General features: G+C 38.7%; 2 protein-coding genes across 4 annotated transcripts in view; both read right to left on the minus strand.

Annotated features, from left to right (window-relative positions):
- Positions 1-1,666: 1,666 nt before the first annotated feature.
- Positions 1,667-12,339, minus strand: ALDH8A1 (aldehyde dehydrogenase 8 family member A1). Its single transcript, XM_002190879.7, has 7 exons — positions 12,100-12,339; positions 7,890-8,037; positions 7,350-7,505; positions 5,452-5,601; positions 4,559-4,815; positions 3,598-3,759; positions 1,667-2,179 (listed from the first exon to the last, which is right to left on the minus strand). The coding sequence occupies exons 1-7, from the start codon at positions 12,235-12,237 to the stop codon at positions 1,727-1,729; spliced, it is 1,464 nt and encodes a 487-aa protein (XP_002190915.4). The 5' UTR covers positions 12,238-12,339; the 3' UTR covers positions 1,667-1,726.
- A 2,324-nt stretch (positions 12,340-14,663) lies between these two features.
- HBS1L (HBS1 like translational GTPase) overlaps positions 14,664-27,416 on the minus strand; it is a 59,012-nt gene continuing 46,259 nt past the window's right edge. For all 3 annotated transcript variants that reach the window (XM_030267970.4, XM_030267972.4, XM_030267971.4), the window contains 10 exons: positions 26,916-27,062; positions 26,266-26,340; positions 25,394-25,511; positions 25,141-25,209; positions 21,828-21,932; positions 19,742-19,832; positions 18,040-18,148; positions 17,333-17,433; positions 16,278-16,422; positions 14,664-15,332 (listed from right to left, as the gene is read on the minus strand). In XM_030267970.4, the coding sequence (XP_030123830.4) occupies positions 15,321-15,332; positions 16,278-16,422; positions 17,333-17,433; positions 18,040-18,148; positions 19,742-19,832; positions 21,828-21,932; positions 25,141-25,209; positions 25,394-25,511; positions 26,266-26,340; positions 26,916-27,062 (972 nt within the window). In that variant the 3' untranslated portion in view covers positions 14,664-15,320. The remainder of the gene's footprint in view (positions 15,333-16,277; positions 16,423-17,332; positions 17,434-18,039; positions 18,149-19,741; positions 19,833-21,827; positions 21,933-25,140; positions 25,210-25,393; positions 25,512-26,265; positions 26,341-26,915; positions 27,063-27,416) is intronic.

The raw sequence follows: 27,416 nt of genomic DNA on the forward strand, positions 1-27,416 counted from the left end.
AATTCTGTGTGGCCACAGAGAGCTCCTCCTGCCCAAAAGTTAGCAGCATCATTAGCACCAGCAGACTTCCCTTACCTCTCTGAGGTGCTGGACACAAGGAAGATGGAATGGCGTTTCCCAGAAATTCACTTCTCAGGAATCTTCACAGCCATGCTGGACACAGGGCCACCACCTCCATATCCCACATCTGGGGGTCCTGCAGAGCTCTGTCCCCACCCCAATACTCCTACTGGCCCAGAATCATGTAGATGACACACAGACCTTTGTCTACAGCAAGGAAAATACATCTGGAAATCTCCCACCACATTTAATTCAAAGATAAAATCAACCCCTGAAAATAAAAGAATCTCATTAAATATGAACCTAGACAGATCCAGATGGGGGAATGTATCCATTGATTTCTACTAATTGTGCAATATCCCATCTTCTGTTGCTGAAAATGTCTGCCCCCCACATGCCCATGTCACCCCCCAACTAATGAACTGTTTCACAGCTTTTGGGTTCTTATGCTCTTCCAAACAGGATGTGTAAAGAGAGAAGAAATTGGCAGAATCAAACACACACTGATATAGCTGTTTATTCCCCTCCCAGCTGAGTGATTGGGGATTAAAAACACCAAAGCAGGTGTTCTGCTGCCACCACATGGTCATTAATAGACCTAGGCATTTTTAAAATAAAATGCTGCTTCAGAATGCTTCAATTCACTAAGCCTATAATTTTTACGTATTTCCATAATATGCCTTCAACCTGGGGTTCTTGTGCCAAATCCATCAAATGCTCACAGTTCCAACCTGGCTGCTAGGTCTGCTCTGCAACCAGGTGGCATCCAGAGATGTGATGTGTATCCAACTCTTGTTTCTCTTTTTGTTGAAAGCAAACAAGTTTGTGATATACCTGATTAAAAAAAAAATCTCTGCAAACAAATGAGGAAGAGTTGGAAGTGGTTTTATATTTTGGTGACAAGCATTTCCAACAGTTCATTCTCTCAGGAGTAAATTCTGGGTTCTATTAATGAAGAGTGATGCTGTTTGTGATGCAGCCAATATTTTTGTGCAGGGATGTAAAAACCACCATCACTGAGGTCTTGAAGTGACAAAAGGCTTTCGTTTCAAAACAGTCAGAGAACAGGTATTAGGATGATTCAGCTCCCTACCATAAAGAAGGTTATAATTAAAACATTTATTGTCACCATGAATATCAAGAGAATTTAATGACCCCATGGTTTAAAACCACTTAGTAGGCTGAAGATAGTTCCTCAGGCTTTCAGTGTAGTATCAATCCTTGTCTGATTATCAGTGAAGTGCAATATGGGTGGATGGGACCCCACTGTTTAGAGTGAAAATGAGCTGATTCCCCTTTACAATATCAGTCTCACCATGTGCTTGCTACTTTGTCCCTCAAGGTAATTCACAAACCAGAGCTACTGTCATATGTTACTCCTTCTCCAATCTGCCTTAAAGGGACAGATTTTTGAGGCAGGAATGTCAAAAATATCAAAGTCTACACTGTCAAAAATATCAAGGTCTACACTGACTTTCTCATCCAACATGAAAAACTGACTTAAACATTAGCATTTGGGATGATCATTTTCAGCTGTCATTGATATTACTTGACCAAAGTTCAAGAAAGGAATGGCCACAATAGCAGCCTGTATTCTAAGGAGCCATTTTTGGTAACTCAAATTGCTGTCATTTATTTCACTCTAAAGTACTTCAATTGACATATGTCAGTGCTTTATTGTGATGGTTTTGACCTCAGTGAAGAACTCATATGAATCCTTTGCTCCCTCCCTGCCTATGCCTGAGGCTTTCATCCCACCAAATGGCAAGTTCAGGTCTCTCACAAGCCAGCAGTTGGTCCACACCAATCCAGACTGCAGCCTGTGTGCCACCCTGTGAACACGTCCCACGTTGCTGGACCACACCGTGGCTGCCAAGCCGTATTTCACACCATTGGCTCTTCTGATCACCTCTTCTTCTGTATCAAATGCTACCACACATGTCACAGGACCAAAGATCTCTTCTTGCATGCAACAAGATTCGTCCTTGACTTCAGCAATAACTGTGGGCAGCATGAAATAGCCTTTCTGGTTGCCAGGTGGGAGGGCCAAAGGATCCACTCCCTCCCCACAGAGGACTCTGGCTCCTTCAGCCTGGGCTTTTTTCACGTAGTTCCTTACCTGGGGAAGCAGCAGAAAAACATCACTGCTAAAGGACACCAAATCCCAAGTGTTTACACATCAGCAGGAGCCTCTGAACAACTCCAGCTGGAACATGCTGCCCTTTTACAATAGAGGGCAGCATTCCCTAAATTTTATTATGCTTCTCTGTATGCCAAGCTGTGTATTTCTTGCTGAAAAAAGTAATTGTTTTCTCTTTCCTAACGCTTACTAGCCTAGCAGACAACACTGCTGGCCCTTCCCACTAAGTATTGTCAAAAGGGTAGGACCATTGGAGAAAATACAAGTGGTTCCAGAGCCTCCCTCCCTTCTCTCAGGAGCCTGGGTAGTTTGCCATGTATCCCACACAATGGTTTCACTCATTTACTCCAAGGAATCAGTAGTATTTTCCTGCCTCACAGGCAAGGCTTTTTAAATGGTTACATGCCACTAGGATGATGAAGCCATGAATGCTACAGAAAATCGCATCAATAAATGATTAAAGATGTTTCCGTGGCTGCTGCTACCATATGCTTGCTACCTTGAACACATTGGATGTCCTGTTGATCTGCTTCTGCTGTTCTGCAGTTGTTGCCTGGCTTCTCTCCTTACAGAAAAACCACAGAGATACCACTAAAAGCTAAGGACTTCCTTAGCTTTTTCTTCTTTTACGCACCTTGGTAGGTAAAACTTGGAAGCTCTCTGTGTTGCTACAGACTAAGGACCTCAGGAAGTGGGTGTTTCTACCACTCTACTTCAGAGCAACAGAACTTGGAGAGGCATCAGGAAAACATATCAAAGGTCTGGCTTTCTCTCACTCTGTGGTTTTTGGGTCTGCTACTTGCGTCAGAGATTTCTGGGATATATGCATCTGCTCTCCCTGAACTCTGACACCGCAACTTTCATTTCATATAAGCCACTAAATCAGACTGTGTCTAACTGTGCACCATCTCAGCTGCTCTCCACACATTACAAATTTCTGCAAGCAGTTCTAGGAAAGTGTTTTCTACAAGCCAGAATTTGCCAGAGTGATATAAAAATAAAACTTCTAACTTGTCAACTAACTTATTAGGCAAAGTAAGTGATCTTAGCAAATTGAAGAAAATGTTGTTGAACAACATTTGTGAGTATAAATTCAGGACTATTTGTGAGTATAAATTCAACCATTAGAATTATCACATTCAAACAGGAGAAAATATTATTTTACTGTTTTAAATTATTTTCCCCAGGGACTTTGACTTTTTTTCAGAGCAATCACATGATCCCAAGCCACAGGCAAAAGAAACTTCATTAAAAAGATACCTTATAATGGCTTTGAGTTATCATCCCTCAGAGCTAATCTTGGAGATGACAAGATCCTTTCCTGCATAGTCCTGAAATTACCTTTTGTAGCACTCTAAAACGTGAGATGAAGTCACATAAACACCATGTAACATCACCTTTTGTAGATGCTCTTTACTTATCAGTGCTCCCACATCCATTGTAGGATCTGAGGGATTCCCAGTCTTCCACTTTTTGGCCTCTGCCACAAACCTCTTCAAAAACTCACTGTATATTTCCCTCTGAACAAAGATCCTGGAGGTGCAGAGACAGATCTCACCCTATCAAAAAGAAAGAAACAAACAAGAAATCAACTACATTGGTTCATATAACATTGCACTATTGACATGTATTAGGAATTACAACCCAATTCACTTGTCTCTCTGCATCCTCACGAGCGCAAACTATGTTAACAAGCACTGCAAAGTGGGATTTTTTTCCAGGTAAAAAACAGAGAAGGAAAAGGCAAAACAGTATCAGTTTCATGCAATCACTGCCATAAGTAAATTTAATTTTATCAATTACATGTTTATTTCTCCAACATATTTTACAGGAAACATGATTTCTAACTCTGAGTGATCTCTCTCTTCATTTCCTGATAATCTTTTTCTGATACTAAGCTATTTTTCTAACACTTGCCCAGATACAATTTCCTGGCTTTGGTGCTCTCTCCTGAGGGTGATGGTGAGGGAAGAATAATGTTGGTAAAATTTTGTGGAAAGTCCCCTAATTTAGTTCTAACAAATCAACAAGCTTCCCACTTACTTACACAGTGGGACTTAAAGCAGCTGCTTCCCTGAGAGATAAGAAATGAATGTACTTTGAGAGGAGCAATAACACCTTTTTATCTTCTGATGGAGAGTATGAAGATGAGCATTTTATTACATTGTTTCCCTCCTTGTGGAATAATGAAACCTTTTTCATATTTTTCTACTTAGGACTTTCTCAAACACAATATTGAAATAGACCTTGACAATTTGAGATTCAGACCCAAAGGTAGGTGCGGCACACACACAAACCCTCAGACACGGTCCCATCCTGCTGCCAACGGGGTTTATGTGTTATAGGAGCAGGAGGCACCTGGTTGGCAAAGCTGGACCTCACGGTGGTGGGGATGCACTGGCTCAAGTCAGCATCATTGAAGATAATGGCGGGGTTTTTGCCTCCCAGCTCCAGCGAGAGCCGCTTGCAGTGTGGAGCGCTTTTCTCCGTGATCCGCTGGGCCGTCAGCGTGCTGCCCGTGAAGGAGATGAGAGGCACGTCGGGGTGGCACACCAGGGCCTCTCCTGCCTTGGTGCCTGTGCCAAACACGATATTCACCACCCCAGCAGGCACCCCTGATGGGAAAAAAGGCACACGGTCATTGTACCCCCCTGTCCCTCCAAGGCCGTTACTACATTTTGTTTTGTCCCTGAAGTTAGAAAGTTACCAGTAGCTCATGGGTGAAATATACTAACCCTTAACTTCAGTAGTAGCTGAAATCCATTATGTTACACAGCTCTATGTGTCATGGGTTAAATGATAAAACCACTTCCACGAATCAAGCTTGTCTGATGTGCATCACCAGAGATGCAGTGTACAGTCATTCAGGGAATAAGCAATTGTTCTCCCAGTTTTAATTAACAGTGCACCAAATACAGCCGTGACACAGTTAGCAAGAGCTGATTCTCACTCCTTTACTCTCTCATGGCTCCTTTGCTTGCACCACAGATTTAGGACATCCATAAATGGAATGCCGGAGGCACAAAACTTTTCATCAGAAGATAGTGGAAAAAAATGAGCAACAGCTGGACTGGGGAGACAGGATAGCATGAGGACTGAGAAAGCCTTTTGTTCTCCAGTGCAACATTCAGCTACTGCAGTCTTTCCCAAAGCCTTTGAGCACCTCCTGATTTCAGCAACTAAAAAAAAAACTGGTGCACAGACAAACATTTCCACTCTATTCCTGTTCCTTAGCATGCTACAGTACTTACCTGCTTTCTCCAAGAGTTTGCACATCATCCAGGCTGTGACAGATGTCATCTCACTTGGCTTGGCAACCACAGTATTTCCACATGCAATGGCAGGAGCTATTTTCCAAGTCAACAAATACAATGGCAAATTCCAAGGACTGATTAAACCAGCTACAAAACAAAACCACAAAGATAGGAGGTCAGTCTGCTGGGATACAAAACTCATTTCTCTGACCTCAAGCAGTTATACACCAATTCAGATCTATGAAGGGAATTCGGCCATGGCTTTTATTTCCAGACAAATGTACAATAAATTTGCAGCATTCCTCACAGGGAGATAACTTCTTAAAAGACCTATGCAAATGATTCTAAAAGAGATCAGCTGAACTCTCTGAATAAGTTTTGCTACTTCTTCAGGACAGAATCTTATATTATCAGGAAGTTTTTTAGTGTTTTGCAGGAACATTAATGCAAGGTTAGCCATAACAATAATTTACAACAATTTGTCTGTGCTAACACTTTGTGTTAAAAAAGAGCAAGTGAAAGTAATTATAGAATGGTTTGGGTTGAGAGAGTCCTTAAAGATCATCTGGTTCCAAAGCCCCAGGGACACCTTTCACTAGAACAGGCTGCTCAAAGCCCCATCCAACCTGGTCTTGAACACTGCCAGGGTTGGGGCATTATCCATTTCTTCAGGCAACCTGTACCAGTGCCTCATCACCCTCACAGTAAAGAATTTCTTCCTAACATCTAATCTAAATCTACCCTTGTTCACTTTGAAGCCATTACCTCTTGTCTTATCACAACATGTCCTTGTAAAAAGTCCCTCTCTTTTAAGCTCTCTTGCAGGTCTCCCAAAAGCTTTCTCTTCTCCAGGCTGAATGTGCCAGCTCAGATCATATTCCTGCTTCCTCCTGCTCTTTAAAGCTGCTTCTTAGTTTTCAGTTTTAATATTAAACAAACTCTGTATAACATATAATACACATTTTCCAGATAAATTTTAGTCTAACTTATGAGTGTTAGAATTTATCTCTATATAAGCTGTTGCTCCTATGAATTGCTGAATAACCAGAATTATTTCCAGTAATTGCCTTTAAGAATATTTTCACTTTATATATTAATAGAAAATTATGAAAAAAAATCTGTAATTGTCATGTGTGACGTCTTACAAAAGCCACGTGATTTCTTTCTGTTTGATGGAGCGGATTCAGTGAAGGACTTTTCCTTATGAGAATACTTTTACCAGAAAAAGTCATGTTCTTCACTGCTCAAGAGAAGTTTTAACAGGGTCCTCTAAGATAGACTATTTTATGTTATATGTAATTCAAGTGTAAATGTGGACAACTCTCATATTTAATGTTATATGCTATTTGTACTATATGTATAACATAACCTAATAATGAAATCGTTACAACACGGCTACTTGTCAGCTCAGGACAGGCACTTTATTTTCTGAAGCAGCAGCAGCATCTAGTGGCCGAGTTCAGCAGTTCCCCAGCTAGAGTGGTTTCTTCATCCACGTGGACTCGGGTCACAGACTACTACTGCTTTCCCAAAGGAGAGGGGGATCCCACTCTCCCCACTGGAGCAGGAGCTCAGTGCTCTGCACATCGCACTGATCCACAGCTGTAATGCTCACCCACAGACACATACGGACAAAATACAAGAGAGATTGTGAAGGTGAGAGCAAGAGATTAAGCTTTTTAGGTATACAGTATTTTTTCTTTTTTTCTTTTTTTTTTTTTTTTTTGCCATGAAGTTACATAACTGATTTTACATGGAGTTGCTGATGCTTTAGCAGACAAGCCCATGTTTAGCAAATGACTCTGAGATAATAAATGCTTTCAAAAAAATCTTTGCTGAGCCCCTATGGAGGCAGACATTCTGCCAAGCTTTTCAGCATGTGAGGATCATCATACCAACTCCCACAGGTGCCCTCGAGGTGTAGTGCACACAGCCCATGGTTGGCATTTCGGTGCATTCTGTGGTGTGATGAAGGATGGAAGAGGCGAAGAATCGGAAGTTGTACACGGCCCGAGGGATGTCCACCGTTCTGGCAAACGTAATAGTTTTTCCTGAAACAAAAACAAACATGCTGCTGTCATCATGGAGAGAAACACTGCTTTATGGTCTGCTCTGAAAGTTGATTTGTGTGTCTTTTGGGAAATGTATTTTGTCCTGTGCCCAAGTAATCGCCAGCACAGTACTAACGTAGTCAATGATAACAGCTTCCCTCTAGTAATTCCAAATATCTGACAACTGAAGTCAAAGTCAGCAATTCCGAAAAGCAAGACTCGTCCAGGAATTCCAAATTCAAAACCTCCTCAAGGTTCATCCAAATCTACTCCAATCTGCTCCAATAGTTCATGCTATTAAAAAAAAAAAAAAATTCATCCAAATCCTCCATTTCAATATTCAGCAAGGCACACTTATTTGAGATCAACAGTTCCAGTTCTTACCCTGATCCTTTGACTCTGCTTGTGCGAACGCTTCCAGGTCATGTTCAATCAGGTCTGCCAATTTGTTCAGGATCTGAGATCTTTCCAATGGACTTTTTGAGGACCAAATTGGGAAGGCATCTTTGGCAGCTTTGACAGCAGCTTCCACCTAAAAAAGCAAAATAAGGATGGTGAATGCTAATGAAAGGCTTAAGAAAATATTAAACACTCAGCAGATAAATTCATATTTCAGAGACTAATAATCCAGACCACATTGCTGGGGAGATGACAATTCCTTAGAGCATCTGCATTTTATCAAGACACTACCTCATAACTCAATAAGTACTACTGAATCAGAATATCTAGAAAAGAAATTTCCACTGGAATTCTTGTTTTTCTCCAAATTACAGCAACTTGTGGGCCACCCTCCAGGCCTGAAAGAAATGCTGGAATGGTCAACTGGAACCAGCAGGTGCCACTGGCCAAAACAAAAAGAATCTTTTTTCTCATAGAGGAAAGAGCAAGAATCTCCCCAGAGCAAATGCAGCTTCAGTCTAAACATGCATAACCCTTGCAACATAAGACCTCAGCCACAGCAGGCAATGATGAAAGTTAAGGGGCTGGATGCTCTGCTAGCTCTTGATTTCCACCATTTGGATCAAGCAAGGACTAAGAATGTATCTAGGGAATGGACACTCAGAGGAAAATTATATCTTACCTGATCACAGTTAGAAAGTCATTAATGCCCTCACAGAAAAAAAAAAAAAAAAAAGGTCCTTTTTCAACTCTGGGGTTTAGTGAGTTCTCTTACCAGACACCTAACAAAGCCTACAGGTAAGAATTATATGTGTTCATACAGATACACATCACTCCTGTCAGGATTTTGCTTGAGATGTACATGACTGCTGTACAGTCCTTCAGCCTGACATTTCTGAACATTGGCAGATTACCACCACTTTTCTGAAGCAGACCTATCTTCAAAGGATTGAATTCAGCAGGCAGCTTTCTGTCCCATCAGTCATTTCCTCTGGACTCTTAAATGAAGTTACCTGCATCATTCATCTGTTGATTTATAAGCAGTTCCTTTTTCATGTTTACCAGTCTCACACAAACTAAAGATGGTCATCAATATCCTTCCATATTTTAATTAACTGCCCTATTTCCCAACTTTTGCTTCCTATGTAATGCTTATGCCATACTTCCAATGTCTAATGTATGTATCAAAGTGGTGGTTTAGTCAAAGCTGCCTTAGCTGAGTTCCTAAAATTTTGCTCGTACAATTTCTTCAGTTTTGGAAATCTCCCAAAATCATTAACTAGGAGGATGCTGATGTAATATTGATCAGACCATTATGACCTCTCTGAATGCTGCCATATTGCTAGTTCCCATGAAGTCACTTAAGGCTCCTTTCCACCAATTCCAAAAAACAGAGTTAAAAAATTTGTTCCTTCAGATTGTGACAGATCTTATAAAAAACATCACAGAATAATTTACAGATACCCCAAGGACTTTTTCACTGATGAGGGCACAAAAGTTCAAGCAAGCAAAAAAAAAAAATCTATCTACCCCTTCTCCTTCCCCCTCCCACACACATCAGAATTTATGGGCCCCGTAAAAATAACACTCAGAGTTTGAAAGCCAGAACAACACCAAGGGGGCAAGGTGGGAAAGGAACCAACGTGCAGAGAGTCACATGGATCACTGGCCAAGCTCAGAAACCTAGACTCTTCTCTTTCGACGGTAGTTCAACAACCTCCTGCTCAAGTGCCGATGGCAGCAGGCTGTCAGCCACTGAACACCTGAAGCAGGAACAAACTAGGCCTGGGAAAGGGGAACTGCAGCTTCCTGAGTGAGTCCAGTGCAAATACCGTGCTACCCTAAAAATGTTCACCCTCTGTGAAACCATACCACCTTCACTAATGGTTCTTCCACCCTCCCATCCTGTGCTGCTGCTCATCTGTCCTTTCTTCTGTGGCCTTTTCCACCAGCTGCTGCCAGGAGAGGAGACGGTCAATACTGTCTGCATTTTTGACCCTTCAGTGGGTTTAGAAGAAGGACAAAAATACTGCTTTTTCACAAACAGCAGAAGAGAAAACCAGCAAAGGAAGGAATTAGGTGGCAGTAGATTCATCAAATAAAAAGTAGGAAAAAAGTAGAGAGATTTGTAAAGAAGAACTAAGCACACAGGTTAAACAGTTACTTAGTTTGACTAGCAAAAGCCAGCAAAAAAAGTAAAGCCACAAAGAAAGCACACATAAGAATTGAACTATGAACTCCTGTGTCTGAAACACTTCCTTCTGCTTTCCTCTTCTGCATGAGACAGACACACAGAAACAACACACAATCCAGACCCACCATAAAAGGTTCCTATCAAAATATCCCATGCTGAACTGCCCTCAGGACAAGATGTTTGCTTTTGCAGGGGATGTGCAGGAGCGAGGTTCTTTAAAGAGAAGTGTTTTTAAAGTAGATATTTGCCAGCACTAATTAGTCCTCATCAGCCTGTCTTTTGGATATGCAGGGCACCTGCTCATCTTGCTGTCGTACTGCTATGTAGAATTTAAGGTATCTAGCAGGGAAACAAACTAACCCCTAGGAACAAAACTCCTCAGTGTTTTTGGCAGAAAGTGGCTAAAATGGCCACAGCAGCTGACCTGGTGTTAAACTCTGGGGTCAGCAACAGACTCACTGTATCCCCTTGTTTCACCTAAGTTCCCAATAAAATTTACCAAGATAATAAGCAACTGGCCACTGAGCCTTGCCTAGAAACCAGCACCCTGAGTCCTTTGCTGAACTCTGGTCTACATGCTTATTTGGTATCTCTAGATAACCTCAAATAGTAAGAGATTGCATTTTCTTCAGCATATTCCATCAGTCACCAGCGCATGCCAGCTCTGCAGAGCACAACTTTCTTGCATAGTTGTCTGAGGGCAGGACTAAAGCACTCACCAAATTTATAGGTCTTTAAACTGGGTTCCCATTGCTGAGAAAGGGAGAAAGAGAAAGCTAAAAGAGAGAAGCCTGACTGAGAAAGCTGAAAAAGAAAAGCCTTGCTCTTAGAATGCTTGAACTGTATCTCTAGAGCGGCCAGCAGCCTCTGGCATTCTCAGATCTTTCTGGTTTTAATGATTTTGCAAATGAATGGACAGGAAGATTTACACCTGCACATCAAAGAGCAGACTTTTCAGGCATAATTAGGATTGGAATGAACTTACACAGATGTATTCCAACAAACCCAACCTGTTATTCTTTAACCCTTGGTCATCAGCATCTAACAAATATTTACCCAGATGAAATTAGAGTGCAAAGGTTTCTGCTGAGAGAAGCTGTCAATAAGGTCGAAATGCAAGCAAAGGGAACAGCTACGCACTGTAGTAGTCTGTGTTAAAAAACATTTTCAAAATGCTGTCTGTTATTTGACAATATTTTCCAAGCCCTCTGTGCTATCCAAGCCTGTCCAGTCACTTTCCTCTTCAGTAAGTTTGAAACAATATTTTGGACACAGACTTGTAGGTCCCCTATAAAGCAGCATCAATGAAACTGCAGCTCCCCTGATGAACATCATTGCCTATCCACACCTGAATACCTACAATGTTGCAGGAAACATTCAGCCCAGTAGAGAGCACAAGACCAGGAAACCCTATGGATGCAGAGGACAGGATATGTTTTAAGGAAAAACACTCATCACAGCCACTGAATATCCAACTGCTACTATCAAAACCAGAGAGGTCTGAAAGCTTTTTATCATCTTCAGAGAAGAGACATCAAGCCAAAAACCCTTTTAAATGAAAACTGCAAATCTTCACAACACTAAGGGAGAACACAGTTGCATATGGTGCCCCTAAATTTATTTACAAAAGCGATCAATAAACACTGTTCTCACAGATTGTTTATATTTACAGCCTGTCTGGGTGTTATTGTGAACTTATGCACAAGGCATCTCCCACCATGTGAGCTGAAGGAGCTCCATGCAAATTACTGAAGCTTTATTGATTCACACCAGCTTAGAATCCAGACCATAACTTTCTAATAGCAAAATGTGAAAAAAATTGCAGCATTTGCTGCCACAGCAGTGCATTATGCCATACTACAATATAATCAAGAATTTACTTGTTTAAGCATTGGAGTCATCATTTTTCTGTTCTCTCACCTCCACCCTCTCTCATTCAAAAGGTTATTGTTACATGCATTTAACATTTTTCACTTTTTTGTACATGTGGATAGTACTCACCTCTTCCTTGCCACTGTCTGGAACTCTGCAATAGACATCGCCAGTGGATGGATTATAGGAGTCTATGTAGGAGGAACAAGGAACAAATGTGCCACCTATGAAGTTTTCCAGCACTAAGAGAGCCTTTGAATGAGCCATTGTTGGCTGCTTACTTCACCTGTGATTTTTTTTCAACGAGGCATCAATTTAGATTAATATGTCTGTAGGTATTTGCACAGTGAGTCCAAACTCCTCCCCCATCTCCGTCTTCCCTGCACCGCTTGTTTACAAGTGGGAACAAACCCTGGAAACAACAGCAGGAAAGAGCAAAGGGGGAAAAATTAGTATTACTGTGACACTTAGTTCTTTTCTAGGAGTTGAACCAAAGAGGGAAAAACAGCACAATTACTGGAAGCCAGCTTTTCTCTGTCTGTAAGAAATGAAATACGGAAAAAAAAGAGAGAAAAGGAATAGTTTGAGGCAATTTCTACCTGTAACAGTTTTTGAAGTTTTTGAAAGAGAAAAGCCTTTTCTTTTGGCTTTTTTGAAGTTTGAAGATCTTTTGCAACAACTGAACAAAATAATTCAACACTCAAACATCTGGCCAGGAACCTGCTTCCAAGTGTCAGTAGACAAAAGACACTTAAGACCAGCATGTCTGCAGCTCATGTTCACTGTTCCATCAATACTTTTCCTTGTATCCGAAAAGCAATGCACCAAAAAACCAAAAGATTTTAAGCACTAAGAAACTATTTTCCACTAATATCACCAAACATCAAACAACAGCTTCATGACCCCTCAATTCAAACAGCTGAGAAGCACAATCCTACCTGATACACTCTTATATGTTGTCAGAAATTCATCAGGTTTTTTCTCCCAAAAAAAGCAAGACACTGGCTGTCATGCTTTCCCTTCCATAGATATTCCAGCAGAAGCCACTTTACTATAGAGAAGCCTGTTACATATAATTAATTTTTCCATTAACTTCCCAAGACCCTAAACTGCCCGGTAAGAGCTGTGTAAAAGATATTTTCTCCAAGACAATGCTGAGGATTATCAAATTGCTTTAAGATTGTGTGCCACCTCTTTGCTCTCCAGAGATATTCAAAAAACTACACCCAGAGAGCAGTATGTTCTCACCAGGAGATTGTGAATATCTCATCAGGAGTTTAGGAAGATTTTGCATCCTAGACAACTGGCAAGCCACCAAGTTTCACATGGATCAACATATAATCATATTTTGATTGAAGAAAGGTGACATGATTCTATTGCACAACAACAGATCATTTATGCTTCAACCAAGTGGCACCTCTGGGCAGAGTTCAAATCTGTGTTGAAAGGCAGTGCAGTCACGTTGCATCTGGATTATGTAATACCTCTGCTTCTCCCAAGCTGCAAACTAGGAAAGTATGCAGTAGCTTTTCAGTCATCACAGAAAAGCGAGCCTCAAAATTTAATCCAAACGTGTGAGAAGAGTTATCAGAGGTTTGCCCTTGTCCATAAACAGTAAGGAATTTATGCAAGTCTTAGAACTGAAGACTGGAACTGCCCCCTGACTTAAGGGCGACCTAAACATTTTCAAAGTTTGAAAGGCAAGCTCAAGTGGAACTGGTTCAATGCAGGAGCTTGGCAGTATAAATCTCTGGAATCCCACAAGGGCACCTAAACCTTCACAGTGCATGTTGAAACTGGTAAATATTTAAATGCAATTTTTGGTCTATAAAAAGACATAATAAATAGTGGTAATTAATAAACTTGGCAGTAACAGTTTGCAGGTATTTCAGTTTCATAAGCTTTTACAGAAGGCATTTCCACATAAAGCATTGCTGATACTTCTACAAATATCCATGCTGTCAACAGTACAATTCAACTATGTAGTCAAGTGCAGGTAGCTGCTGAATTGGGGCTAAAGAACTTAAGCACAAAAAAAAGTTATCTACAAAAAAAAATCATGTGGGAAGAGTAGGTACAGGCCATATAGGACTGTGAACTAAATAAGAACTATAGCATTTTTGTATTCTTCACTACTCTGGACACAGCTTTACTTCAGTTAATCCCCCTAGACCAATGCTCTGGAGCAAGTGCTTCAGTTCCTGCCTCCAACTACTAACTCGGGGCAAAGGTGAATTGTCTCCATTCTGCACTCAGGTCCTGAAATACCTGAGGTCCTCTCAAAATTCCTACCAACATAATTTCCAAGTTGTAGTAAAGTGTGTCTTCCTGAGCTGGAGGTGGCAGAAGGACCCTCCTTTCAGCTGGGAGGTTTCATCTGCCCCATTACTGAAAAGCAGGAAGGACTTACAGGCGTAAGTCAGCACAATTTGGCTTTAGCAGACACCACAAGATTAAACTGTCAGCCTTTGTTCAAAAGAGCCCTAAGTATGGATGAAAGAGATGTGTATGTGCAGTGGCTGCACTGAGTAACATGAGAAAAACTGAAATTATTTCTTCAGAAAGCCAAGTTGGATGCCAGTTTCGCATTTTAAGTCATAAGTTTACTCTGAAACTTCTCAGTTATGGTAAGTGAAGAATGATTTAACACAATTTAGGAGTGTTTAAATAACAAAAGATGATGGAGACAAAAATGCTCAGACAAATTAATTTTATTATTCTTACTGTTTAAAAAATAAAATTAGCCAAAGTTGGCACAGCTTCCACTACACAGCAAAAGAAAATTCCTTTTTCCTTAAATAAATTCTGGGACACGGAAAACAATCCCATGATAATACTACATGCCATTCTCTTGAAAACAAGGTAAATAGTTGTTTTTTTTTTTCCCTGAATATGCATTCAACTCAAACCTAAAAATATTTTAGACCAATAAAGTTATTTTACTGAATTAATGTGCAGCAAAAAAGCAATCAAAGAAAACATGTAAACAATTTATGTCTGGAAGTAAGGAGCTTGTTTCATGATAATTCTTCATCTTTTTCTCTAATTCAGTTTTCTAATATTTTTCCATCAACTTCTCTAAGGGCTAAGTTCCACATGGAGAAACTCATGAGATTCTTGAGATCAAGAAGTGCAACACTTGCAGTTCCTTGTCAGTTGGCATCTTGTTCTGCAGCAGGAGAGCCTGATGAAGGGATCCCCAGATGTCTCACACAATTTGACTTTTGTCACCACCATCTTCTCCCCAGTTAATTGCACTTGTTCCTTCAACTGAAATAACTAGATTCTTATACATAAGTTTGGATATCTGACTGAGTTTTGCTTGGACGGTGGAAATTCTGTCACCACTGTCATTCTTTAATCTAAAAATACAAGCAAATGGAAAATTAAGTACTCAGTGTAAAATGATCTCAATGTTTTTCAGTATTGTATAGTTGTGGAAAAAATAATTCTTTTTCCACTTAAATTCTTAGAACAAGAAGACAAGTACTAAAATAGTAATTCCCAAATAACATATCAAAGAGGTTATTTAGTCTCAATTCCACAAAGATTAATCTAGCTCTAAATATTGCAGATCTAAATAGAATCGTACTCATCTCAAATTTAGTGAAAAATGGGTTCAATCCATCCCATTTCTGGATCTTATTTAAGACCAGACAGATTTTTAGGAGCATTATACATCCATAAGGCCTCTGACCTAGCACATCATTCCTACATATACAAGGAGAAACCAGAAAAGTTCATGCTCAAATTCTAAGGTTTGACATTAAATGACTCAGGCTTAAGTTCTCAGTACCACAACTTGGTTAATGCACAAGATTTTTTAAAGGGACAGATAGAGGGACATTCACATTTTTTGCTTGTAGTAGAAGATAGAACATTTATATTTAGCCCCCCAGTCTTTGCTTCCTCTCGCACGGGATCAGAAAATATTTTTTGGCATCAGTAAGAATCAAATGTACACCTGCCTTTAATGATAACAGAAAAAGATGTTGGACCCAACCTAGACACAGTTAAAATGGCCAACACTTCTTATTTAGAAACTGCTTCCAGTATATTCATACAAGCAGATTTCAAAAGACTGATGTATTTCAACTCAAGGGGAAAGAGGGGAAATTCTAAACACAGTAATTTTTACTCCTAATAAATTAAACAGAATTATGACAACTTTTCCTCACATCTTCCTGCAGCACTGTCTCTTTTTTAGCAGAAAAAAATTCACTCTTTGGGCTAGAGGGTGTAAAACAGGTCTTAACCATAACATCATTCCTCTGCAGTACAGAAAGTCTATTACGAAAAGGCCATACCTCTGTAACAACTCCTGCAGCAATAGTGGAACCACTGTAGCGTAACATAAACCTCCCCAGCTCTTTAAAATCTTTGTACAACTCTAGAGCAACAGGTCTTTGAGTTTGTAGTTCTATTAGAGCATTCTGGCCTTTAGCCAAGAACCTGCAGGTAGAAGAGCAGAAAACTCTATTAGAAGTGTGTGCATAGATAAATGAAGAAAAGAACAATGAACAAACAGGAAAAAGCATTTTAGAAAGCCCAGAGTACAACTATCAAACTTGATCTCAAGTATAACCAAGCCATGAGACTGAAAACTCATTTGCTTGGAGTATACATTTTAATAAGGCATCTAAATTTTCTTCAAAAACTTCTTGGCACTTACCACAGCATTTAACAAATTGTTTTGAAGCTAATTATCTCATTAACACCTGTTTTTTCATGTCAAGTGGAAATCAAGTCTTGTTTCAACCCACAACTAAAGAGCCCATTTATTACTTTGTAGAAGTCTCCAACAGTTTCAGCCATGAAATTTCTGGAAAAGGATTATTCTGAAAATGCTGTTTGTCTCAAATAGCATTTCTATATTAATTTAAAAATATTATTTTAAATAACTAGAGGGCTGTTGCTATAGTTGTATGGGAAGATTCCCTAAATTTCTTTTGCACTGACACATTGTCTAGCCAAATGTGTTCTAGGCAGTTAACCATCTCCAGAATTATATAAGGATCCCATGCTTTAACAGTTAAAGAAGAATTACTGTTTCAAAAACAAATAAAAAAGAGAGGGAGAAAAAAAATCCTTTAAGTTAAGCACTGCTGATCTAGGATTCATTCCCAATTATGCAAGTGACCTTAGGCCTAAATCACTGCACTTCTCAGGTGCTCTGCAGTTATCAAGGGGCAGGAGATTTTTCAGTTTGCAAAGCACATTGAAATCCAAACATGAAACCAACTAAAACAATAAAAGCATATTCTTATAACATACAATTGATTCATAGTAGAACCTGTCTGATATACTGTGTATTAAACATCAACCCATTTCTTGAGAATTATTAACTATTCATAACACTTACTTAGGTTTTTTCTTTGTCACTTCACCAGTACTTTTGTGCAGAACACTCAACAGTCTTGTAATAGTAGCAGGTTCACTTACTGTTTGATAGTGTAAAAGCACCTGAAAATATTTTTTGCAGTTATTAAACATCATATAATAATCAGCAATCCTAGGTATTAATAGTTGAAAACAGCAGCTTGCTTTAAGACTGATTTTTTTAAAAACAAATACTTATAAAACTCCTCTCACAGGAGTATGTGCCTCACATCCACATTCCTAAACTTTGCAATCACAACTGATATGACACAAAGGCCATATTTTATGTCATCATAAATACATTTTTCATCCTTTGATGTTTTGCTTTTGCCACCTCAGTGCAGTTCTGTAGCATGAACTGGTATTTTATTTATTTTAAAAAGTATCTTAAAAGGTATCTTACACTTAAGTGCATCACTATATTTCCACAAGATGCAAGCTTCTAAAGCCTAGCTGTGGTGGAAGTCACATTCTCTGAAATGGCTCAGCTATGAATTAAAAGCCAGTAAGAATATGCATAAACTGGCACAGTAGCTCCTTCTATCCTCTTCAAATTACAGAAGAATCTGCTTCCTCTGGAGAGACAGAACCACTTCTGGATTCTGACTGTATCTTGTATTCAGGAGGTCAAACATACAGAGGAAAAGCCCTGAGCAACCTACCATGAACACACTTTTCAAAGAGACTTACAGGAAATCCTTTAGTGATTGGAACCTCAATATTGAAGATGAGAACCCGAGCTCTGAACCGAGTACAAACTTTTATAGGTTCCTTGGGATCACAAAATACACAGCCCACACTAGAAGAGAGAACAAAAAGCAAAAAATCTAACAGATACCTCTTGACATAGAAGTGTAAAATAATTATCCCTTTCCAGGGCAGTGATTAAGACAAGCAAAGGAAAAGCAACACTAACATAAGAAGGGTGGTGCAGGGGTGTAGGTGTGTGGACGTCCAGGAACACTGTATTGAAGCCTGTAATAAAATGCATTCCTAGACAATGTCTACCTTGTTTTGTGTGTATGCATGAAGGGCTCTGTCTAGTTCAGTGAACAATTACGTCCATTGCTAATCAGTTTCTGAAAATGTCATTATTTCCTGTGCGTAGATATTTTTAAGAATTAGACTTTCATTCAGAGATTCAGGGTTTCCGTTCAACAGCATAAAATACTGCAGGGTGCCCAAAATTGCAGTATTGCTGCCGGTGGCTCGAGTATTTTCTGGATAATAAGCGGACATCATGATCAGCATTCAAAACCTGAGATTTCAGCAACACTCATTTCCAAAAAATTCTACTTGGAGTCACAAGAAAGCTGCTGCTTGTTACAAGTTGGTAAAGTAGACTAGACATAGCTTTTTCACAGGGGCTAGTTTTAGCCATCTGAAATGAAAGGAAAATTAATCCCACACAGGTAAACATGACAGAGGAGAAAAAACAGCATGATGAAACATATACATCAAATTTCATCAATATCAAGAGGACTTCAAAATTCACAACTTTTTTTGACAACCCTAACCTATCTCCAAAAGACGAATGACAGCAAGGTAACAAATTACCTCAAGACTTCATTCACCAACTAGAACAAGACGTCCCTCAACCTTTCACCATTGAGACTCCCACCCCACTATGAAATGGCAACAGAGAATACCTGTACCTTTCCCTTAAATCAGAGCATAGACTTGAAAAACTATCAATGCAAGGAGATTTTCAAAGAGTAGCTTGAAAGTTTGCTGTCTAAAGTCCAACTGAAATGTAAAAAAAGGTGAACAAATTGTGGATCCAATTATCTGGCTTTAAAACTGACACTTAAAAGCTTGAGGCTAATGCTTAGAATGAGTCCTACAGACTGGAAAAGGCATAAAGAGATTTGCTGCACCTCACTATTAAGACCACCCCTTAGTAAAATGTTTAAGAAAATAAATCTTACAAGTAGCTAAATGTGTTAAATAAACAGGTTCCATCAATTCCACTTGTACAGATTAACTTAGTACAAAATGACAGTTGTTTGCATGTGTCCTGTTAGAATAATTGATAATTTGAGAAGTTCTTTAACAATTTTCTGTTTTACTTAGCAACATGTGTTTAATTTATTTGGCAATTAAAATGTCCAAGGGGTAGTCTAAAAGAAAAGGGCTTGGAAGGTTACTGGTGTCAGCACTAGGGCAAAGGATGGAAACTGACAGTATTCTTCTGAGGCTGCCGTTGCACATGCAGCAGATGTTTCCAACGTTTGTACGTGCAAGCCAGGTGATAGGCATCACTTTGGTTTTAAATATCCTGGTAGCCACATCATTCTTCAAGTAAACCGCTGTAATATAGCCCAGTATAATAGTTATACAGCTTTTCATTAAAAACAAACCGTTACTTAGACTGAAACCCAGTTTTGCTCACTTGATTTTGATGATATCCATGCCGGTCAAAGTGAGACTAACGTGATCTCCTGCTGCAGCCCAATCAACTGGTTCATCGTGCAATGTGATTCCTGGAAATGAGTAAGAACAGAACCTCACAGTGAAGTACCTAGGTTCTGAGCTACAAACAAACAGCTCTGTTTGGGCCATTTGTGCTTCATCAACCATTACTCATCAATTTTCAGTATGAATGGGTTGAGAGTAAAAGCTTTTTAACTGAGAAGACTGAGGAAGCATTTCTTTCCCCTTGGTGAGGATTCACTATTCTCTCTCACCGCACCCTGCACCATAACATGGCCTTATTCGAGCCAGAGGAGGGGACCTGGCCCTTGTCACCAGCACAGATGACGCAATCCTGAAAATGCTGTAGTACTAATATCTCCATATCTGCCCCACCCATCCTTTGAGGCACACGCACACCCTAGACCGCATCTTTCATATACTTTAATGGTACTGTGTCAACTTTCATTTACCTTGAGTGGGTTTGCTGACTCTTTCATAAAAAAGCGTAACTGAAGCCTTCCGTTCGCAACATCATGTCTATTAGAAAGCACCTTTATAAGCAATTTAATTCTGATTTTAATGTATTTTAATTTCTTTAAAAGACAACCTGCCTGATGGATGAGGGCAAGGCTAATTAGCTCTGATTGAACATTCTGAGATTTCTGGTGGACACCAAGAGAGAAAGAAAAAAACTGGTTTTTTAGAAATATGGCATATATTTATAGGATCTAGTTCTATTTTGCTGCAGATTGTACCTTTTGACTTGCAAATTTGCTCCCAAAACCACTGCCAAAAACATGCCAGAAAGCATGATTCAACTATAATCATGTTAAGTAACATTTTTAAAGCAGTGATATATCTGTCATTATCACAGAAAGAAAGAAATTCAGCCTCTTGAAATTAACAAACTGAATCCTAATGTGCACACCGCCTTAAGTAAATACTCTATGCTAAATTAAATTATGACTTCTTTACACTGAATATAAATAGTAAATGCTTAATGAACTTACATGCCCAACCTTCATTTGCATTTCAGTCATAGGAGAGGCAGTACAAATGAAAAACCATATAATCCTGCTGCAGGAGATACTCAGACAAAACACATCTGTTTCCATGGTACTTCCTCCACTCCCCACACAGAGGAGTGCCTACAGTGGTCTGCTACCCAAATTCATCCACATTATTGTAACATTCCTGTGCATGTGGATAATGTGCATAGAACTGTGTAAGCTGATAGACTGAAGAACTTCCCAAATTAGCATTGAACAAGCTGGGTTTGGAACAGAGCAAACAACCAAACCAACACATTGCTGTATTCAGGCTAAACACTTAGATACAAAAACCTACTCATATCTCAAGGATTCAATTTTTTATCCACTGGCCAATGTAGGAAAATCATAATTTTATATTTCTATTTGCATATGAAGCAAAACCAACTCTGCAGTTCAAAGACAGCAAGCTTAATTAGGAAACAGCTCAGCACTTAATGTCTAGCTATTTTTTTCCAGAAATCAAATATATTGAAATTTAAATCCAATTTTCTTCTATTTTCTAGTTGTTCAAGAGACCTATATCCTGAAAGTTTGATACTATGAAAGGATCAGTGACAAATCTTACAACATCAAACAGGAGCGATGACTTTATTCTCAAGCTTTTTCACAACCAATTTATAAGATTAATTTCTAAAGGTTGTTCAACATCCTCACACTTCCTAACAGCAGAAACACTCCACAGTAAAGCTGAATACTAATGATTCCTGTACTGAATATCTTTATAGACATTGCTGGAACTCAAATGCTTTTACAGGCTCTTTATAAAGCAATGTCAAAAGCCACAAGGCTATAACATTTGGATTATGTGATACAGTAAAAAAAAGCATGAAAAATTTCACATACTCTTCACAGACATATTTATACAGACACAGTCACATCTAAAGAAATTCGTTTTATGCTTTCACAATTTATGTTTGACAGTTAGTATCAGTTTGACAGTCTGTTACCATTTCAGTAACTGTTTCTAGCCCAGTATTGACCTGAAAGTAAACATGCTGCTGAAGACTATACCTTTTGCAGTGCAAGTTTCATTGGGAGGCATTGCCAGAAGTCGTTCTCCAACCTGAATATAGCCTGCTTCTATTTTACCAGTCACACAAAATCCTGAACCTTGGTCTGTAATAAACACAGCAACAATTTTAAAAGACTTCATAATAAAGTCAGTTTCACATCAGAAGTTAGTCCTTCACCAGTGCATGGACAAGTTTTTAATATAATGAAGATTTTTTTCCCTTCTCAGCAGAATGTTCAATACTTGCAAGTTAGCCATCTGTGCATCATACTGAAAATGAAACATTAAATTCAAAACGTCTAGATCTTATGTTTTTCAGAACTAAGGAAGAAATATTTTTCTTTAAACAAATGTAGGTACATAAAGAAGTATTTTTTACTTTTTTCAGTATTAGACTAAACCCCTTAATTTCTAGCAATATTATTTAATTCAGCACTTTCTCACTATGATTACAGATAAAAGGAATATGACAGACCTCTCATAATAATTCTCATGCATACAGGTGCAAATTCCTATGCCATTTACTGTTTAACTGAGTCAGAATCCTACACACTCTGTCTGTATATTACTTTTACTCCTGGAAAAGTCAAAGAATTATTCTGTACTATTTAATATAGTAATAAATATGAGAAACTGTTATAACTGGCTCATTTAAGTATTTCTGAATAAAAGATCTGCAAAGTTTTCATCTTCAATATCCTAACAGTCTGTTCATCATTTGAACTATACGCCAGCTACTTTCGGCAGATGCTACACATGGACATTTATGCACATACACCTTAACAAATGCCTCATCTTCTTAGCACATGTTTGCAGGTGTTTAAAAACAACTCCCTGAACTGATTCTACAATGACATTTTCAGTATCCATACAAGCAAAAAATAGTCTTTTGCTGAACATCAGAATTCAGCAATATAAGCAAGCATCTTAGTATTTTGAGACTCTAATTAAAAACTGAATTTAAAAGAACAAGTTGATCTCAAATTTTGAGGTCTCTTACAACCGACTTGCTCTTTGCATTCACCACAGATACTGATAAATGCTTCTGTGAAATGAATCTTTCTATCTGGAAAAATATTACCAGTATGCCTGCATGCTAATTTTCCTCTATTCATTCCAGCAAATGAGATGAAACACAGACAATTAATAGATGACATCAAATGTCAAACAGAAAACTGTCAAAGCTGGTACTGGCTAGAAAAAGAATACCCAAGACATGTTACAGACACTACCTCAATACAGTACACAAAACAACCTGAAGTTGGCATTGCAAGCACTTGTGGCAACCAAAAATATAACCTGATTTCACATTCTCAACCACTCCCAAGAAAAATCAAGAACCATTTATCTTTTGTTCACATCATCATCAGGTTTGGCTTGGTAAACCAATGTGGTCTTTGAAGCTTCACCAGCTCCCATGCTGATTGCTTCCTTAAGTGTCAAGTTTCTTCAGTTCCCCCTGAAATCAGTTCAAGTGCAAAATGAACAGTGGGGGACAGAATCAGGGCATAAAAAAATGGCCCCATTTCTGTGCATCAAGGTATTGGGTTCTGCCAGGACATGTTTGTATTCAGGATTTGGTTGGTGGACAAGGCATTTTAGGGTCAGAACAGTCATAACCTAGACAGAATTATAATATGGTAAGTGGGGACTGCTGCAGCAGCAAAGGGATTTACAGGGACCTCTCAGATCAAGAGATAGTATAGTTAGCCTGGAGAGAATGAATATTAGGAGGATATGTGGAGGATAACAGCTAAAAGCTGGCTGAGGCAGGTGAATCATATATGTAAGCATCCTTAATAGAGAAAGGGGTTTTCCAAACTGCATAGGAGTACACTCAGCACTCTCACTTTTTACACACTCCTATGGACAGCTCCTCCTGAGCATGCACAGGTACTGCAACAGAGATGAGAACAACTGTTGCTTCATGTACTTGTATCTGCAGCTACTTCCTCTGGTGGCACCAAAGTTTATAAAGTTTTGAGATCATACAGTAAGAAAAAATAGTCTAAAAAAACACCTAAAAGTACGAATTTAGTGACAAATCCTCTATATGTAAATTGAGTCCCTTCCAAAGTCATTATTTTTTTGCATACTTTAGCAAAATAGATGTAGTCAAAACTGCCCATTTTATGAAACTTTGCTCAACCCAAAAAATTATAATTGCAGCTGAAAAGCTGTGATATATTATTTTGAAAGATCTCAATCAATAATCCTAACACACTTTCCCACAGGTCAGGAAAATAAAGAGGAAAAAATAAACACAGAAATGACATAGATGACAAAACTATACCACACTAGGGTAATTTCCCATGCAACTCTTCAATATTTAGCATTATGGCTTCAGTTAAGTCAGCTAACTAAGGGCATGCAAAATATCTAGTGTTTTCTCAAAGGCCCACATGAAAACTGCACAACCTGGTATTTCCAGGTTTATATTACTTACAATCAGCATTTCAATCTGAATTTTTTGTACTTTCCCAAATAGAAAGCCAAATTCCTTAAAATATGAATTTCAACAATCATATTTGATTACAAATATTTACAACAGTTCAAATCATGCTGTCATTTGGTTTGCAACATTTCTCAAGGAACCTACAGAATGTTTCAAATGGGCCGAGTCTAGAAGCCTTATTTCTTCTAAGTTACCTGCAATTGTAAATGACTAAATGGAAAAAAAATATCAAGTTTACCATGAAAATCTTACAGGCTCAAGGCCCTCTATTTTCACCAGACAATCAAAGTAAGAACTGGTTATAGTTCTTGCTGTCCTATCTTTATTAATGTTAGGGAATAGCTCACTGCCTTAAATCCTTGGCTAGTTGTAACAGTCTCACCACCACCACTATTTTCTTCCACCTCATCTGCCCAAATTTTTATACAAAAATTAAGGAACATATCATTATTCACAACTACAACAATGAACAGAAAAGGAACAAGACAAACTTATTTAAAATCTAGGACTGGAAAGCAAAAGAGCCCAAAGCCACACTCATAAAAAGTTTGAGAAATATTGATTTAGTCCAGCAGAACCAGTTTGGGAAAGTCCCACATTCTGTCCCACAGAACCATGAACTCATTACACAGACAAATAACTGGTCATGAAGATTAGCTTCTTCAATTTCTTCCCAGGGTGTTTCACCTTCAGCACTACTATTTAAAATTTGGCAAGGAATAGAACTTGAAAACGTCGTCTTCTGGTCTAGGACTACACATGAACTCCAACTTTAAGTCTTATTTTGACAGCATTTTTTAACACTTGTGTTAAATATCAGTGAAATGATTGGTAAAAACATTATAAAAACAACCAACCTTTAAAAACATCAGCAACACACAGTCTAAATGGTTTATCCACTGATCTCTGTGGTGGCTTGAAAGAATCTGCAAATAAATTGGTAAGATCTTTTAGAATGTCTGTATGCAATAACTCTCTCAGCAACTTCTCCATTAGAGAAATTAATTATATTGCATTCCATTGACTTTGTCTCATGTTTTCCCCAAAATATATGTTTTAACACACACAGGACTAAGAGGTATTATTTTAAATGAGGAAAATTGTACTTACCAATTTGCTCCAACAAACACTTCCCTTTATACCATTGTATGAGGTCACTTGACTGACCCCTTGTGACTAGATTTTCACCACCAAGGCCACTTGTTGGGATATAAGCAACATCTGATTCCTAATAAAGAAAACAAACAGATGTGAAGCATACATGAACAGCAGAATCTCCTAGAGAAGCAAGAGGCGCATTTTTTCAATGTTATGCATCTCAGCTTTAAAAGAATAGCTGTCACATTTGTATTTCCCCTGGAGAAGGCAGGGTACTCAGTGGATTCCTTTGTGGTTACCTCCTGCCCAATAACTATGCTCCAACAAAGAGTTGGAGTTAATTAAATACAACAACTAGACACTAAGTTCAGGGAATAAACTCATCCATGTTTGACAGGAAAACTTTGGTTTGAATTGCTATTTTATGCATAGGGATTGCAGGAAGACCACAGCCAGTCCAAATGAACAGTAGCTGGAACTCAGAAAACATGAGAGGAGAGTTCTCGTGAGCTCACAATCCACACCAATACCTGCTCCAGTATAAAACACTCTACAGTCATTCATGTAATCCTGAACATTAAGATAGACAATTCTTGGTCTCTTCTGCTTTGTAGACAATAATCCCAAGAAACTACAAGTGATATGAGTACCTCAAAGATTCAACAGACCTAAACAAAGATGATGACACAAAGGGTATTAAAGAACTGACTACCCTTATGCAGGACTCAATGTCACCCTACCAGGAAGAAAAGGCATCTGCTACATTATGTGCATGTAGCAGTAGCAGGAAAGTGACACAAAATAACCTGTAAAATAAACTGTAGAAAAAGCTCATCCCACCCAAATGCTTGAACAAAGCAACAAAGCCCTCACAAATATATTACCTTAAAGCCAGCTTGCTTAAGGAATTGGCCAAGCTTACTTGTAATTTCCTGAAATCTTTCCTGTTGCCAATTGACCTAAAATAAAGCACAGATTATGATATGATAATAAAATGATAGATTTTTAACCATGACTTGAATATACAGCTGCATGTCATCAATTCTGTAGCAGAAACAGGTGTATATTTATAAACATGAGATTTCCAGGTGCATTCATACTTGAATATATAAGAGCATACACATTAGCAATTACTGATCACAAACACCACTAAAATTGCAAGCCCTTTTAATATGAACAGTAACTTTTTTTTTAAAGTTTACACAAAATTCAGATTCAGCACGATATAGTCACTGCAGTAGTAACTTAAAACATAAATAGTAATCTTTAACACACTTTACACATTTAAATAAAACTACTGAGGTTTTGACCTAAATGACCACCAAGATGATCTTAGAGATTCCACTGAGATCAACTGTTATGTCAGATTTCCACAAGTACAAAAGGGACCCATACTCATTGTTAAGTCTAAACATAAGGGACAGAGCTAGAAAGCAAAGAGCAATGCTTTATTATAACTTTTACAATACTGATCCTTAATATCTACAAATCTAGAAAGAAACCCTTCACTTAAATGAAGAAACTAAATATGTACCTGGTCCATTTTGTTGACTGCAACAGCCAACTGCGTCACTCCAAGAGAGCGCACTAATAATCCATGTTCTCGAGTTTGTCCGCCCGTCTCAAACCCTGCCTCAAACTCTCCTCTGCTGGCATCCACAACCAAAATTGCCACATCAGCCTACATTATAAATAAAAAAAAATTTAAAATAATAAAAAAAGTGGTTAAGATGTAGAAAGAATCTGGGTAAATCCCTCAAACAATAACATTTCACACAAAACGTACTTTACACAGAAGGAATCCTGATGTGCTCCAAACGTAATTGAAATTTCTCAGTCCCATCTGTATCATACCACTTTGGTGAGATATTATGGCATTATGTCATAAACCAGCACCTCCTGGTTAAACGTAGGACAATTGCTGGTTTGGGGAACCTGTCCTCTTCAATCTACCCAGACCTGAACAAAAGCAGCCTATGCTCAGAAGCTTTAGAACACAACGTATGAGCACAATGTCCACTTCTCTCTGCTTTGG

This window comes from Taeniopygia guttata, chromosome 3, assembly GCF_048771995.1.
Source record: "Taeniopygia guttata chromosome 3, bTaeGut7.mat, whole genome shotgun sequence".
In the NCBI taxonomy this organism is placed as follows: Eukaryota; Metazoa; Chordata; class Aves; order Passeriformes; family Estrildidae; genus Taeniopygia; species Taeniopygia guttata.